This window comes from Tribolium castaneum, chromosome 5 (assembly GCF_031307605.1).
Source record: "Tribolium castaneum strain GA2 chromosome 5, icTriCast1.1, whole genome shotgun sequence".
Classification (NCBI taxonomy): Eukaryota; Metazoa; Arthropoda; class Insecta; order Coleoptera; family Tenebrionidae; genus Tribolium; species Tribolium castaneum.
The window spans coordinates 2978891-2995315 of NC_087398.1; the positions used below are offsets into that span (position 1 = coordinate 2978891).

The following is a 16425-nucleotide window of genomic DNA, read 5'->3' on the forward strand; positions in this document are numbered from 1 at the left end:
GCGACGCGCGGGATTTGCAGACACTGAATTAGATGGTATTGAAGCAGGGCCCAATTGCCGCTTATATTTTTTCAGCCAACAATTTTTAAACTAATTGTGTTGCGAGCGACTCTCAAACGGTCGAACCCAAACTCTTCTCCCCAAACGTAAATAAACACTAACAACTAATGCAAACTCGCGTACTTGACTTTGGAACATTTTCAGAAAATTTGTCCCAATTGTCCCGGTGGTAAAATTCGGAACTTGGAGGGATAATTGCAGAAGTAACATGTTTGGAAGCGCTGAGTCGAAGCTTTATGAAGCTGTGTTAAAAATGTGTTTGCGAGAACATAAAAGTTTTATAAATTCACTTTTAATTTTCTTATAACTGAGTTTGAGTATAATCGAGTTTGGCTTTTGAAGAAGTTTACAAGGAACGCTCATTCTTATTTGTGTTCATTTGTAACTGTGCATTTTTAAGGACGTATTCGTTAGTGCCATTGTTCGGGTGAAAAACGCCTGAAAACGTTAATACAAACAAAAACTGCTGACCTATAAAATAATTTTAATACACGAAATATCGCCGGGGGCTCTCTTCAAGCATTGGCACCTAACACAAATTTCCATCAACGACAATTTTCAACATAACAGTGTTAAGTTACAGATGGCCGAGTTCTAATCGCCTGCATGAAACAATTTAAGGAGAGGCGAAACAATTTCGCGACTCCCATGTTGTTTCGATCGAAATGGGCGACAAAGCGTTAACCCCCAGAGCCAAACCAAAAATCGCACTTTTAGCGGCCACACAAGATCACTGACAGGATCGATTAAATGGCCCTGTATCGTCCAAATTAGCAATTGTGGTGTTGGCAATAGGAAGCGACCGTAATTCCAGGTGGTAATATCACACCAACTTGCGCCATACGTCCTGTTTCAGTCTCAACTGGGGCTTTTAAGCAGGAGAGATCGAGGTAAAACGAATTTTATCCTCTCTGCGCTGCACCAGTTATGATGAATATTGCAAATGATGAGAGAGAGGCCGGTCTGTATTTTCTGCCAATTTGCACTAATTTTGATGGCGTTGTGATGACGAGTTTTTCTATTTTTCCTCTGATGATTGTAATTTTTAACGGCTGAGAGCCCCCGACGCGACGACAGTCTATTAGATTACCGTTACTTCCGCATGACATTTTGCGGCAATTTAACAAAAGCCGAAACCGTTTCGGCTACTTTTATTAGACCACGGACAACAATAAGTGACTTATTGATTACCTATTGTAGTATTTTTTTTAGTAATTTGTAAAAATATCAACTTATTTTCGATTGAGACGAGCCAGATTCGCCGCCGGTCTGCTCCTCGGCATTGTGATAAAGCGATTGTAAGCGGGACGCGCCTTCAATATGCTTGAATGTACGCATTGGTTTACAAGTTAAATAAAGCAAAAAATATCCAAACGGAAGAATACTGCAGAGAAACGTCGTTTCGCCACAGCTCGAATTTCTCAACAAAACGAAACTCGTTCTGAATATTTCCGAGACGGTCTCTCAACGTCGAATCGAATCCGACGAATGTAGAAAAGATTATAATCCCTAATAACTTAAACAAATTATACTGCGGCATGGACGCATGGATAAATTACAAAGTGTGGATTAAATTTCAATAAATCTTTCGTCTGAGATTCAATTGATGTTATGCGTTTACATTTTCCGCACCCCAACTCCGAAAGGATCCGAATAAACTATTATATAAAAGATATACAAATACCCTTTGCTCGTACGCGCAAAGACTTACAGCGAGGCTCTTTGAGAGCCACGCAACCGTCTTGAACCTAATGCCAATTTTTTCGGATAATTACAAAACTCGGAAAAAGCACCACCACTTGCAAAAACCAACAACAAGTCTGCTGGTGCCATTATGAGATGCTGCAAGTGTTTGTAAACCAAATATAGCTTTGTAATGAAAAGAAAGCATCATCTGAAAAGCGATAATTGAATTTGATGAATTGGACATTCTGGAGGACTTCAGTCAACAATGGACGCGCAATAGCCTTTGTAGAAAGCTACATAATTGTATTTAAACACAAAGCTATTTATCGGCATATTGTGAAACGACAATACTTTTGTTACGCGAATGTTCGCGTTTTTATGGGTCTTAAACCGGGAAATAAAAACTCCAAGAAAATCAATAATTTATTAAAACCAGCCCAAAAACAATTCACTATGCTAGTGTCGCCCTGCTTCCCGGCGTGAAGTCGCTGCTGCCGCCGCCCTCGAAGTGCCTGTATCTGAAAAAGCCCAAAAATAACAGCCCACAAACCGCCAAAGCCCTCACATTCGCTCGTATTTCAACTGCTCCGCTTTACTTAAAGAGGGCCTGGTGGTTTTTACGGCTTCCATTAGCTGGACCTGCTGAATCTCGCAGCGGAATTCTTGCATGTTTGCCTGCGATAATTACAAAATAAATGCACCATAATTACTTCTTCTCGGCAAACAATGCGAATCATAAAATCGTTAATTAGTCGCATTGAAACTAATTCAAAGTAACAAATTCGATATGGTTGCGAACAATGCGGCAACGAGGCTAAGTGAAGGTAAAATTAACAATCAAAGCCCATTCAATTCAAACACAAATTAAATTAAACGAAATATAAGCATGTATTTAACAGCCGTTAATTGCGACTCCATATTGAAATTAAAACGGCCCTAACAAACGAACTCGAATCAAATATTGTAGTTAATTACGGAGAATGCGACGCACTCGCGGGATTCGCTCTTTTAAGTGCGTATACTTTGAGGGCGACATCACTTCGCACGATAATTGCTCCAGCCATTACCGGCCCCGCTCCCGAAACTATCAGCTAATATAATAATCAAAGATTTGTAAAAACGAGACATAAAAGTATGTTTCCCGAAACTATGAACGAAAAGACAGTTTTTTGTGAATAAAAATCAATTAGCGTTTTGGGTGTAGTTTCAAATGCGAATATTTGCGAGGCGATGCTCCTAAAACAAGGCAGGGGGGCGCCACCTATTAGCGCAATATAATTGCCTCAGTCATTAGCCGTCTTCATTAAGGGAGCGCAGTTTTGAGCAATAGCTGATGAATTTATTCGTTTCGCGCCCTCAAAGTGCCACTTCTTGCAACAAAGTTGCAGTACCGGCAATTGTTGATCGATTGATGAGGGCGTTTTTGCACGAAACATCTTGAGACCGAATCAACGGAAGTGACGTCAATAAGGAAACGACTGTGCCGGCAGGCTCAATACTTGCTTCTCATTATAAAGCAATCAAGATACTACCTAGCGCTGTATAATCCGAATGATATTGTTATCGTGTAATGTGCCTAGAGTAGTTAGCGGCAAACCAAGACGCCTATCTCACTAACTTGTCTAATAAAGCCTAAGAAAACGGCTTAATGCGAAATTGCTTCGCTCATACCTCGTCCTGCAGGAGCTCCTTGACGGAGTCCAGCTGGGCGCTGTAGAGCACGGCCTGTAAGTCAGCCCCGGAAAAACCCTCAGTAGCGCTGGCGATTTTTCCTAAATCCACATCGTTAGAAAAATTCAAACACTTTGATAGAACTTTCAAAATCTCGAGTCTGGAATTCTACAACAGGCTGGTGCAACAAGATTTGGCAGTTTTAAAACAAATACTTCCTGGGGAAGAGGGCAATGAAGGTGGATGTCGAGACGGCCGGGTCGTAAAAGAGCCGGGTCTAGAAGGTCAGGTCGGGAAGTCGCTGCTAAAACAAACACCCCTGAAAGGGTTTCGATGCCGTCAAGTTGGGTCAAAAGCTGATTTACGACCCGGTCTGTTACGCCCGTGTTGTCGTGGCCTCTCCTAATTGCAAGAATTAACACATACAGTTAAACGGTCTTATAATTTGGTTTTGATTTTTTTCACACACTAACCTGGGAGCCAGGCTGTCGAACTCGTCGAAGAACAATATGCATGGCTTGGCGCTTTGTGCTCTAAAAACGAGACGAATAAATCGCCAATTACATGCCCGTTCTCACCTTTGGAACACATCCCGAACGGCTTGCTCGCTAGCCCCGATATATTTCGATAAAAGTTCGGGTCCCTTTATGGAAATTAAGCGAAGTCCGCAGTGTTTTGCAGCTGCTCCTGCCAATATAGTTTTACCTGTACCGGGAGGACCGTAAAGGAGCAAACCGGATGGCAGACGAAGGGGCGCGTTTGAAAACAAATTAGGATACTAAAAAACTGATTTTTACTTCGTTCCTAACTGTGGTTTCGTGCTACTTTCGCCGGCCATAGCATTGTCTCAATTAGGAGTTTTTTGACACTGGATAAACCCCCAATATCGTCCAAGTTTTTATCACCAGATGGAAGAAGATTAACGCCTGATAAACACGTTTCAGTTACTGTTTCCAAAGCCGTTTCGCAACACTTTTCAGTGATTGTCATTGTGTCTTTATCAAAATCTACAAAACTGATTAAACACCAAATAATTCAATCGAGTAATTACCGTATTGGTACGACTCAAATAAAGTTTTATTAACGAAATCAACAAGGTCCTGCATGACGAAACTTTCAGTTTTTTCAACCAAGTGCTCCAAACCAACATCGCAGTTACAATTAGCGAAAAAAAATTCGATCAATTTTTTCCTATCATTCTAAAGTGAAACAATTAACGATTGGATAAAACAGAAATATTTTTAACTCACTTTATTTAACTGATTGATTCCAAAAACGTGTTTAAAAAGGTGGTGGCCTCTCGTTGCATAAATATTTTTATGTAATTTGGACGCTGATTCAGCTGTTGCTATTACAGCGACGGCGTTATTTTCGCAAAAATGTTCAAACAGCGTTTCCAACATTTCACTTACTCTAAGTACAAAAATCAATCGCTCATTCAATTTTTAAAAGACCTACCTGTTGAAATAAACCGTATTTGGCGACAGGGCGTCGCCTTCGTTAACGTTTTCACACAAAATTTCAAGATTATCGAGAATTAAAACAGAGGGTTGATGGTGAATTAAATCGAAGAAAGTTGTAGACAAGAGTTTATGTAACGATTCGACGGTCTTTCCTTTGACTGACTTGCAATTAATTTTTTTTGTATGAATAAAAAAGGGATAAGAGTTTATTTTATGTGCAATAATCGTAGCCAAAGTTGTTTTACCAGTACCAGGTTTCCCTAAACTCAAGTTAGATTAAAAAAATCAAAACAATAAACGTGTTCACCTGTTATTAATACATTTTCCAATTTATTAAAACTTTTAGTTTTGTAGGTACACAAAAATACACAACTGTCGATAATCTCGTTATAGTTAGCCACATCCGTTGCGTATTCGTCGACCAAAAATTCCTTTTTATCGAAAATTTCGCGCTGAGGAATTGTTTCGTTGATAAAAATTAATTTGCAATCTCGAACCAAGTCTTGTGTTACCACACAAAATTTTGCTTGGCAAGGTTGGAATCGTACCAAACATCTCACATTACTGCCAATTTCCAATATTACGTCAGAATTTAAAACAAATTCGTGTTTTTTGCAATTGTCGGCTAAGTATTGCTGAAACTTTTGAACCACATCAATTGAATAATCCCGTTTTGTGTAAATTTCTATTTCTTTGATTTCTGGCAAAGTACTGATGTGGGGTTCTAGTCGAATTCGTGCCCCAACTTCACAATTCAAATGAGTAAAAAGTGTATTGCTGACAAATACATTCTCTAAGCACAATTTATTTTGGACAAAATCGCTTAAAACGTCCTCGACAATAATTAATCTGACGTAAAGCGATTTGTCGACGTCTTCGTTACTCAACAATTTTAGTAAAAACAATGTGGTGTTATTTATTGTGTCTTTTATTTTTTGTGGGACATTGGCCCTCAACACAAAAACGTTAAATGGAGAATTTAAATCGCGCATTTGCGAAACTATTTCTTCAAAAGGCACGATACGCAAAATTAAATTTTCATCATTGTTTTTACATTCAGGCAGAAACTTTGATGTTTTGTCTGTGTTTTTAGACTCATTGCTGTTCGAAATTGGATGAATTTTTTTTTCTGGTGCTATTATTACGACTTCGGTCAGATTATCAATTTTGCCGGGAGAAATTGGTTTAATATCACCTACAATTAATTGAATAATAGTTATAAGGAGGGAGGAATGGGCACATTATTATAGTGACTGTAAGCGACTTACAGACAGTAACAGTTACATGAATTGTTGCCCCAATCCAAATGACAAATTTTTGTCCATTTGTGAGAACACGAATTTGCTCAAGCAAAGTGGACTGAACATTTTCAGCTAATGATTCCTGAAGTTACATGATTATAAAATGCAAGATAAGAAGATGAAGTAATTACCAAAACTAAATGGTCATTACTATCAACGGCCGTTATTGTAACACTCTGAATTGTTGGAGGTTTTGATATTTCAGAAACAGTAACCAACGAATTGTCCTCAAGGCCCAAGGCCTTCGCATATAACGAATTAATACCAAGACTTTGGTCATCAACTGATCCTGATAAAGGGTCAACGGACACGTGGATTGCTTCATTGTCATTGTAGGACAATTTGAGGACATTCTTCAATCAGTCGTGACAATATTAATTTAGCGGACACGAGACAATACTTACATTCTGTAAATGTTTGAAATTATTAACAGACAAGACACAGAAACAGTTTTTTGAGGTTACGTATCTGACAGTTAATAATCCCTCAAACATTTTTTAGTTGAGTACCATAAAAAAATGCAAAAAAATTAGAGGAATTTATACATCTGGGCAAAATCAACACTTTTCACTTAAATAAATAAATTAAACCTTTTCCATAAATTACAAATCGCGTTTTTGAAAGTCACCAGCAGAGGCCTCGTCTGTCGTACAACTTAAATGCAAAAAGATTTACAATTTTAATCCTGTTTAACACAACTTATCAATTTTGAACCAAGTGTTACTGTACTTTAACCACTCGTTAACTTTTTTGTGTGGAATCGACTCCAGTTTGTGCAAATAAATTATCAATATATACGATTCAAATTTACCACCACTGTTTCATCCCTTCTATTTTATTTAACTACCAATGGGGACGAAGCAGTGAAACGTTTCAAAACAACTGCAAGCCGACAAGCTTTAAACATCAACGAACTTCACATGTGAATTTTTACAAGCTTTTCTACACTTTTCTACAAGCAATTTTACAAGTTTTAAGGAGGTAAGTGGTCGTTAGTTTCTCGTTCTTGGGGGTACTTGTTTCATTGACTAGTTTTTACACCATTCTAATTCATAATCTAACGTTTTTCTAAGCGGCGACATTAACGAACTTTTTGCTTGAACAGTTTTTATGCGGTTTTTTCTGAAATTTGTTCGTGATTGCAAGCTTAGGAACGATCCGAATGTGGATATTAATCCACATTTCTGCATGAAAGGGGTTTGGTTAAAAAAGGCGGTAAAATGCAGATGAGATAAAACAGGGTGTAGTTTTGTTTACAATACTGCAAAGTTAGAGAAAACGTAGCGAATGCTTTACTCAATTAGCGATCAATTCGATAAATAGCATTTTTGGGGCGTAAAACTAACATGGGTTATGGGGTCCTGGAGTTGACATTTGATTTTCTTCACCAAATTTTTATTTTATTCAAAAGGGACTCATCATCACACACATACACAAATAACCCGAGACATTTCTGTTAATTAATAATGAAAGTTGTGAGTGAGGTACGTAACGGTGCATTTTTGAGAGCCCCCTGTTGAAGGTCCCTTTTTCCAGAACATTGCGATGGCTCCCTTGAAGCCCCTAAGCAGAGCCGTCACAGGCGCCATCCGTACAAACCAAAAAGCCTCAGTTTCCACCCGAAGCCGGTCATCAGTCCTGACAAACGCCCAAATCCGCCCAAAACGAAAAGCCGACTTTTCCCCCGTCAAAGAAAATGTTAAACGATCAGCAATGGGTGACATCACCAACAACAAAAAGTTCGATGATAAAAAGAAAGCCACTTTAAAACAGCCCGCGAAGAAGACGATCGTTCAAGTCAAAACACTGCCCTCGGTGAGAACCGTGCTCAAGCCCAAGCAGAACGAGAATGTTCTGCCCCCGCAAGCCCCCTGTCTCAACGGGGTGGTGACTAGGGCTGCTGTGAAAAACGTGACGACTGGCCAGACGGCAGTCAAACCCAAAGAAGCGCTCAAAGAGATCTCTAATCCTCGCATCAAGACAAGACTGAGCAACGAGTTTGAAAAGACTGAAGAATCTCTCTATTCGTCAGCGTTGGAGGAACTGTAAGTCGCGCCAAAGCAGATTTTTTCGCGTAATGAGGGATGGTTTTAGCAATGATTCCGTTAGTTCCAGCGGAGCCAAAGCGAAAACGCCCCCCAGTGATGAGAAATCCCCGAACCTATCTGTGGTGTCCATCGTGGCCCAGCAGCTCCAGAACAAACTCAATCTGGGCATTCATGAAGTTCCCGAGGGAGTGCCCGACTTTGATAAGGAGAACTGGGACGACGTGCACCAGGTGTCCCACTACGCCATGGACATTTTCAATTACATGAAGAGTCGAGAGGTACTTTTTTATTACAAATCAACTGTTGTCAGATTTTTTTTTTTGTAAAAATCCAAAGAAAGGCTGCATATTTTCGGTGTTTAATGCATTTAATTTAAGTGTTAAAATTATTTTTTGGGCCGCTGGTAGAAAAAATTACGTGTTTTAGCCGCAGTTTGAAATCGCCGACTACATGGACAGACAAGTCTGTCTCACGAGCTGGATGCGGTCGCTTCTGGTGGACTGGATGGTTGAAGTGCAAGAAAGTTTCGAACTGAACCACGAGACGCTTTACTTAGGAGTAAAATTAGTGGATTTTTACTTAAGTCGGATGACTGTCGGCAAAGAGACCTTGCAATTAGTGGGCGCAGCTTCCATGTTCATAGCTAGTAAATACGACGAAAGAATTCCGCCGGCCATCAACGACTTTTTGTACATTTGTGATGGGGCATACACGTGCCGGGAGCTCGTCCGAATGGAAATAAATATTTTAAAAGTCTGTGATTTTAATCTGGGCATTCCAATCAGCTACAGATTTCTCAGGAGATACGCTAGAGTAACAACTCGTCACATATCCCTAAAGTTTTACCCCAACTTTACTTTCAGTGTGCCAAAATCACAATGCCTGTGCTCACCCTCGCAAGATTTATTTTAGAATATTCGCTGATGGATTATGCCACTGTTACTGTACGCGACTCAAAATTGGCCTCAGCGTCACTGTATCTGGCGCTCAAGATGAAGAAAATTAGTGGGTGGACGACCGCCTTAGAGTTTTATTCAGGTGCTTATTTTATTTAATTCAAAAAAATACGTATTACATTTTGTTGTTTCAGGCTACAAACTTGAAGATTTTAAAGAAGTTGTGATTTTACTAAACGACGGGTTACACAAAAAGCCGAAAAGTCCGCTAATGACTGTAAGAAATAAGTATTCCCATAAGATATTCTTTGAAGTAGCCAAGATTCCACTAATAAGTAACGAAGAATTGTTTGTTTAGGCCAATTGATGGGTAAATGTCTGTAGTTTTTGACGCTTTACTTGTTCGTAAAGTGAGTTTTTATATCTGATTATTCGCATTATTTAAGTCCAGGTCTGTCTAGATGTATTTATTGTTTTAAAATTATATTAATTTTTATCGTGTGTGGCATTAAGTAAATTTTCGTCAAATTTTATTACGGTTGATGAAGACATCGACAAGATATGGTTTGTACTTGTTGATTTATGTTGAATAATGAGTAATTTAAGTTACACAAGCATTGAATGATTATTACCTAACGTTTGAACTTTAGGCGCCGTTTTTACGTAAGAAGTTACATCAGGAGAATTGCTCGTTCAATTGAATAAAACATTTCGTGTTATTGGTACAAATGTCAATGGTTTTTCTTCACCTTGCATCCTTTCATTAGCTTAATTACGTTAGATTTATTTGTAGTTCGGGGATGTATGGACGAAAACAAAGTAAATATTTCACTTTATGGTACAAATATAAATACAGCCCAAAACCTTAACATTGAAAATAATGTCGAATCCAGTTAAAGAGAGATGACCAGAATTAATATTTTACTACATAAATGCTATCTCTAAGTCTTTCTTTGATTACATTGTAAAAATCAGTCGTCATCCTCTGAAAGGTCTTCATCTGTTGTATACTCCGACTCGTGGGCGTCCTCCTTAGCCGACCCCTCCTCCTCCTCCAGATCCTCCCATTGCGGGTGCTCTGTGATTTCAGCAGGCGCAGCTTTCACATCTAATTTGATATCTTTCTGCTGATCAAACCCTATATACGAATCCGACCTCAGACACACGGTGAAAGTGTAAACTCCTACCCAGTTTGGAGCTGTGAACTGAAACAACAATTGAAAATTTTAATCCAAACAAACAATTACACGTACTTTTAAGTGTACAACTTCCTGGTCTATTAAACTGGTGACATAATGAGGCACTGTTAAGAGCGTCCTTGACTTCCTATCGCAAATATACGTCCACCAATACTCCTGCTTGTCGTTAGGAAAGTAAGGACTATGCACTGGATGCGAAGTCTTTGATTTGCCTTGCAACGCCTTCTCCCTCTCATGCAACTTCTTGAACTTCTCCCACTCTTGATCATCATCCTCATTCTGCGACTTCTGGACACTGTCATCCTCTGACGACTTGTCGTTCGTTTCAGCGTCGCTCACATCCGACTCTTCGCTTTCTTCTTCTTTACTTTTCTCTTCCTTGACTTTCTTCTTGTCGGACGATGGGACTGGAGACTCGTCCGCTTTGGGTTTAACCACTGCGGCGGTGGCTTTCGGTTGTTTGACAGGTTTTTTGTTCTTTTTTCCACCGCCTCGTTTTTGCTTCAGCCAAGCTGGACGTTTTATTACCGGGACTTGAGGATCAGTGTCACCAGCAGCTGCTTCTTTAGCGTCACCGTCAACGCCGTTTTCGTTGATCAGGTTGTTGTCTTTCACAGTTTCGTCACCAAACAAGGTGCTCATTGGCTTGCGGGTTAGGGTCACTATGACGGTCACGATCGCCCCAACGGTCACTTCAGTGGGGTTCTCATCATCCATAACTACAGTAAAGAAATTAATTGTTTATCTAGTTTTTTTGTCAACAAACAAACCTTCGTATTTGACTTGGAAGTCAATGTAAGGCATGTTTCCCAAAACTTTCATCACATTGTCATACTCCTGCTCGCTGAAATTTCGCAAAATATTCCTCCTTTCGTCCCCTTTTAGTTGGGCAAACTGTTGTAGAGACCTGATGGGCTTCTTCTTATTCATAAAATACTTCAAGTTGTCTTCATTAATGTAAGGTAGTTGAAGTAAAGGCGACTTAAATTCCCACAAGCCTTGGACGATCATTGGGCACAGTTTCATACAGTTTTCTATTGTCTCAATTGTAGGTAATCTTTGTACTGCAAGAAAACAAATAGAAACGAGCACAACGTAAAATAAGTGAGCTCACTTCTGCGATTATACGCCAATACTATGAGTTGATTGACACAGTTGACCTGTTCCTGGATTAGAGTTGGGCATTTTGCAATGATATAACGCCTGTCTTCCTCTAAAGTGTTGGGGTTTAGAGGTATGCGGGACAGGTGAGCATGAATGATAGCACGAGCCTTAATACTATAAGTGTAACACAAGGGCGCTTCTTTATTCTTTTCACTCAGATTTGGCAATTTTTTGATGAGTTGGGGCACCTCCTCGTTGTCCAAATCTCGCTCTTTTATCTCCGAATTGTGTTTTTTGTTAAACTCTAAACTAGCGGCTAGGATCATAATTACACGCTTGAGCACCATGTTGGGAGTTTTATGGAAAAAGTAGTAGTACATCTGGGTTGTGTCTAGCAAGACTTGGTCGGTGAATTTTATGCTTCTGTACCACCACGTCCCGACCTGGAGAAGCAAAAAAGTGGGAAAAATTCCAGACGGGTAGAAAAATACTTACCACTATTGGAAGCGCCACCATGAAGACAAGCCCATACAGCCCCAGCACCCACACGCTGTTCTCCTTCTCCACAATCCACGACGGGAGCGCTATCCCAAAACTCATGGCTCCGGGACCGTCCGGATTTCCGTATTTCTCCCAGTTTTTTCTCGCTTCATCGTCAGTTAACGCCTGGTAGGCTTTCGACAACTTCATGAATTCTTTCTCATTGCCGGTATCTTTGTCAGGATGAAGGATGAGAGAGAGTCTCCTGTAGGCTTTCTTGATCTCGGCTTGGCTCGCCCCAAGGGGGATCCCCAGTATTTCATAAGGGTCAAAGTTTGCCATTTCATAATCAAACTGAGATACTTTGTACGCTAACAGCAGTAGTAGCAACCACCCAATTATTATCACTAGCTTTATTAAAAAATTCTTGGGGCCCTTCCAAGGATCCGCGTTCTTTTGGAACTCCCTTTTCTTGATACATGGGGGGCAGTGGCATTTTTTACTCTCTTCCTCGGGGTCTGCAACAAACGGCTTCAGAAACTGAACGTCTGGACATGCAGTAAAGGTCCATATAAATTAAACTGTTCTAACCTCTCTTTTTTTCTCTCGGCCAGTAGTATATCGTCGCTGGGATTAAGATTAAGGCTAAAAATGATAGTAAGAAGTAGAAAAACGTCGAACCACTTTCATCATATTGGAATTTTTGCCCCATTTCCTCTTATTTATTAAAATTGGACGACGTGTAATATTTGACAATTCGATTCGAAACCTACTTCAAATTGTTGCGCATGTGGCATGTGAGAGCCAAGCGTGTTTACAGTTATGTGGAGGCTTTCCACCTTCAATTGACTTTACCCGATTTTAGGACAATTAACAGGCATTAAAATTGTATCACAAGTTTCCATAAAAGATATTGATTCGATCATTTGCGACCGGTACTACTGGTAGTTCATTTGTCTCGAAAAAAGACCGTCGTTTTTGAATGTTTTTAGGCCGGTTATTTCTCATTTTTTTTAAAGAGGTCACATACAAATACATCGTAACAAATAACGGCTAGTAATACTTTTTTAAATCATTATTCCCAACACACGTGGCGCCCAATTTTGGATCTTTATTGCCAACTTTATGTGTTCTTACGGTGATTACCCGTAACACCATTGTAAAAAGTTAAAAGCTGTGTCAAAAATGTAAATCAATAAGCATAACATGATCACTGATTATTGACTATATTTGAAAACGGAAAAACAACAACTCAAGGCATAGAAGTAAAGAAATTTTGATTTATTAATAGTTCTTACTTACTTTTATACTGAAATAAACGATGGGGAGCACCACAGATGCTATAAATATCTAAACAAATCCTCGTAAAAAGAGAAAGTTGCTGGGAGGGTACCCATTTTTGCGTTTTCAAATTCAGCGCCTGACTGTAACACCGACAATTCTCGCTTTTACCGACCGAGGCAAGGCCACTTCCTTTTATATGGCGGACATTGTGTTCGCTTGATGTGCGAGACAAGTGAAAAGTAGAATTAAGTTTTACAAAAAATGGTAATTATATTCCGTCTTTTTTAGTCACTATTGTTAAAATTATCAATTTCCGAACTTAATATCATGTTTTTGTTGCCCAAAAAAGCGTACTTGACTCAATTTTGGTGTACATATGACGCGACCACGTGTCCGAACATTTCCCCATAGAAATATTTGTTGTTAACTAGTGATGAATAACGCTTTTGGTCCGTGTTTCTGATAACCACTGATTATATTCTCAAAAGCTCTGACCCTCCCTTATCCCTTTACACCCTGGTAATTTTTCCCGAACTTGTCACTCAGAAGGGGTTGTTTCAGTCGCTGGCCGCCGCGCGCCCCTTAGTGAGCGTGTACAATGAGAAATCCGAGGAGGTGAAGGGCGAGACCGTGGTCTTGCCGGCCGTCTTCAAGGCCCCCATTAGGCCCGATGTCGTCAACTTCGTGCACCAACAGCTCTCCATGAACCATCGCCAGGCCTACTGCGTTAGTGACAAAGCCGGCCACCAGACCTCTGCCGAGTCCTGGGGCACTGGCCGTGCCGTGGCGCGTATTCCCCGTGTCCGGGGCGGCGGCACCCACCGCTCGGGACAGGGTGCGTTCGGGAACATGTGTCGCGGGGGGCGCATGTTCGCACCGACCAAACCATGGCGTCGCTGGCACAGACGCGTCAATGTTAACCAACGTCGGTATGCTCTGGCTTCGGCTGTGGCCGCCAGTGGGGTCCCAGCTTTGGTCATGAGCAAGGGGCATGTCATCGATCAGGTGCCAGAGCTGCCGCTGGTGGTCTCCGATAAGGTCCAAGAGATGAACAAGACCAAGCAAGCCGTGCAGTTTCTGAGACGCATCAAGGCCTGGGCTGATATCCAAAAGGTCATTATTGTAACACTAGCGATATGGTTTTTCTAATTCAAATACCAGTTTTATTTTTGATTTAGTTTTGCTGCTTAATACTTAAAATGGAAAACCAAAGGGTTAAATCACAAGATCATTCTTCTCCTACTAATAGTTTTCTAGAGGACTTCAAATAATAGAAAAAATAGATTAAACTAAAACAAAATAACTAAATAACTATTGAGAATTTGGCGTTTTTCTCGACGCCAGTCGATTCCCCGGATCATTTTACACAAGTTCACATCAAAGTAGTTCCTTTGTTTCGTACAGTTTTGCCGTAATTGAGAAAATAAAAAAATATTGCTTTCGAAAAATTAAGAAATCGAAATTAATGATGACTTTGCGTTGGTCCTAGCGTGCTGAACCCTGATTACAGTCGCAAAATTCTGATTGATTAATAAATATATTTGCTAAAAAAATTTCGGGTCAGAGTTTGATTTGTCGTTTATTTAAATTAGGTCTACAAGAGCCAGCGCTTCCGTGCTGGAAAGGGTAAAATGCGCAACAGGCGCCGCATCCAACGCCGAGGCCCTTTGGTGGTTTACCACAAGGATCAGGGCTTGCGCCGCGCCTTCCGTAACATCCCCGGAATTGACTTAATCAGCGTTGAAAAGCTCAACCTTTTGAAACTGGCTCCGGGTGGTCACGTTGGCCGTTTCGTCATCTGGACCGAGTCGGCCTTCCAGAGACTGGACAAACTCTTCGGAAGCTGGAAAACTCCATCAGCTGAGAAGAAGGGCTACAACTTGCCCCAACCCAAAATGGCTAATACCGATCTGGCTCGTTTGTTGAAGGCTGATGAAATCAAGAAAGTTTTGCGTGTGCCACAGTACGTTTTGTTGTTTTTTATTATTGTTATTTTTCTTTTGTATGATGAGAACTTTTTGAGCACTGGGTTATGATAATCCGTGATTACCTGTTGACACCTGATTGAATTAATTATTTATGAGAATTTTTATTTGTTGTATTTTTGTTTTTCTAATGTTTGTGTTTTTTTATAGGAAGAAGGTTGTACGTCGCGTGCGTCGTTTCAACCCGTTGGCCAACACTGGGGCTATGTTGCGTCTCAATCCTTACGCTGCAGTATTGAAACGCCAAGCGATTTTGTCATCTCAAAAGCGTCAAGCTAGTAGGGATGAAATTTTGGCCAAGAAAAGGAAAGTAAGTAACGAATTAATTTAATTATTTTACTTGATTTTCTGTGATGATTTGCTTTTGGTCCGTGTTTATGAAGAACGATGATTTTATATTCAAAAGCTCTGATTTTATTTTAAATTTTGTTTTATGTATTTTTTTATTATTTATTTTTAATTAAACTGATTTTTTGCAGATAACTCTTCCGGATACGTCACGTGTGGTCAGATCCGCCAAATTGCAAGCTAAAAGAAGAGAAGCTATTCTAAAGGCCAAATCTGGCAAAACGAAGAAAGCAACAAAGAAAGCTCCCGCTAAAAAATAAAGAGATTAGGATAGTTCTTGTATAATTTTATATTGGGACTACCATAATCTTGGTTTATTTGTAATTAAAAATAAAAAAGTTGTGGATTACATTTTGTTTTATTTATTCCTTCAAAAAAAAAAAATATCTAATAAAAAAATTAAAGACTTATGAATGATACATTTATGAAGTGTTCCTAAACAGGTAAATAAGTACTGCTAGTTTTTGATAAATAAGCATTGAAAAAAATCTCGTAACAATTGGAAAAATCACATCTTTTAAAATCGAACCTATAGACGTTTTGTTATACTAGATTGTTCTGAAGACAGAAAAAAAGATCAAAACTTACCTACAGCGATTTAAAAAAAAATATGTATTGCAATTACTGTTCTAGTGCCTATTTTAGAAGAACACACGTTATATTTTCTAAATTTATTCAAAAAGTTAAATATTTTATTACTCTTTTAATGTTGTTTTTATGTTTAAAATTGTGAAGTCGGTATCATATTTGTCAAAATCTAAAAATATGCCCACAAGAATACTTTTAATTGATATTTTAGTTTGAATAAACAAATAAATAAGCATTTTTATGTTTATAATTTTGCCTTCCTAATTTAAACATTTGACGTAAGACATGGTTTGATAAATATGTAATGAGCGT

At 39.4% G+C, this 16425-nt stretch overlaps 4 protein-coding genes and 1 non-coding gene across 7 annotated transcripts; 3 read left to right on the forward strand and 2 right to left on the reverse strand.

The window, feature by feature from the left end:
• Positions 1–2156: 2156 nt before the first annotated feature.
• Pex1 (Peroxin 1) lies at positions 2157–6917 on the reverse strand. The gene is made up of 14 exons (XM_001813170.4): positions 6586–6917; positions 6313–6534; positions 6149–6263; positions 5188–6075; positions 4876–5140; positions 4668–4830; positions 4469–4616; positions 4243–4424; positions 3996–4195; positions 3891–3950; positions 3633–3819; positions 3418–3585; positions 2312–2421; positions 2157–2264 (listed from the first exon to the last, which is right to left on the reverse strand). Exons 1-14 carry the CDS (start codon positions 6673–6675, stop codon positions 2198–2200), a joined length of 2865 nt encoding a protein of 954 aa, XP_001813222.2. The 5' UTR covers positions 6676–6917; the 3' UTR covers positions 2157–2197.
• Positions 6918–7013: 96 nt separating this feature from the next.
• Positions 7014–9626, forward strand: CycB3 (Cyclin B3). 3 transcript variants are annotated; one of them, XM_008196085.3, is made up of 7 exons: positions 7023–7162; positions 7593–7665; positions 7718–8226; positions 8276–8507; positions 8656–9042; positions 9093–9267; positions 9320–9626. In XM_008196085.3, exons 2-7 carry the CDS (start codon positions 7648–7650, stop codon positions 9481–9483), a joined length of 1485 nt encoding a protein of 494 aa, XP_008194307.1. In that variant the 5' UTR covers positions 7023–7162; positions 7593–7647; the 3' UTR covers positions 9484–9626. The 3 variants fall into 3 exon arrangements, with proteins under 3 accessions (XP_008194309.1, XP_008194307.1, XP_008194308.1); XM_008196086.3 differs by having other exon boundaries at positions 8291–8507; XM_008196087.3 differs by lacking the exon at positions 7593–7665 and having other exon boundaries at positions 7014–7162.
• A 314-nt stretch (positions 9627–9940) lies between these two features.
• On the reverse strand, positions 9941–12801 carry Sec63 (Secretory 63). Its single transcript, XM_966596.4, has 6 exons — positions 12500–12801; positions 11924–12426; positions 11439–11871; positions 11095–11388; positions 10379–11043; positions 9941–10330 (listed from the first exon to the last, which is right to left on the reverse strand). Exons 1-6 carry the CDS (start codon positions 12618–12620, stop codon positions 10097–10099), a joined length of 2250 nt encoding a protein of 749 aa, XP_971689.1. The 5' UTR covers positions 12621–12801; the 3' UTR covers positions 9941–10096.
• Positions 12802–13296: 495 nt separating this feature from the next.
• Positions 13297–15874, forward strand: RpL4 (Ribosomal protein L4). The gene is made up of 5 exons (XM_008196084.3): positions 13297–13456; positions 13754–14305; positions 14785–15155; positions 15328–15487; positions 15657–15874. Exons 1-5 carry the CDS (start codon positions 13454–13456, stop codon positions 15783–15785), a joined length of 1215 nt encoding a protein of 404 aa, XP_008194306.1. The 5' UTR covers positions 13297–13453; the 3' UTR covers positions 15786–15874.
• Positions 13618–13690, forward strand: LOC135266421 (small nucleolar RNA SNORD18). The gene has a single exon (XR_010334482.1). It is a non-coding gene; the product is annotated as a small nucleolar RNA SNORD18 (small nucleolar RNA).
• Positions 15875–16425: the final 551 nt, after the last annotated feature.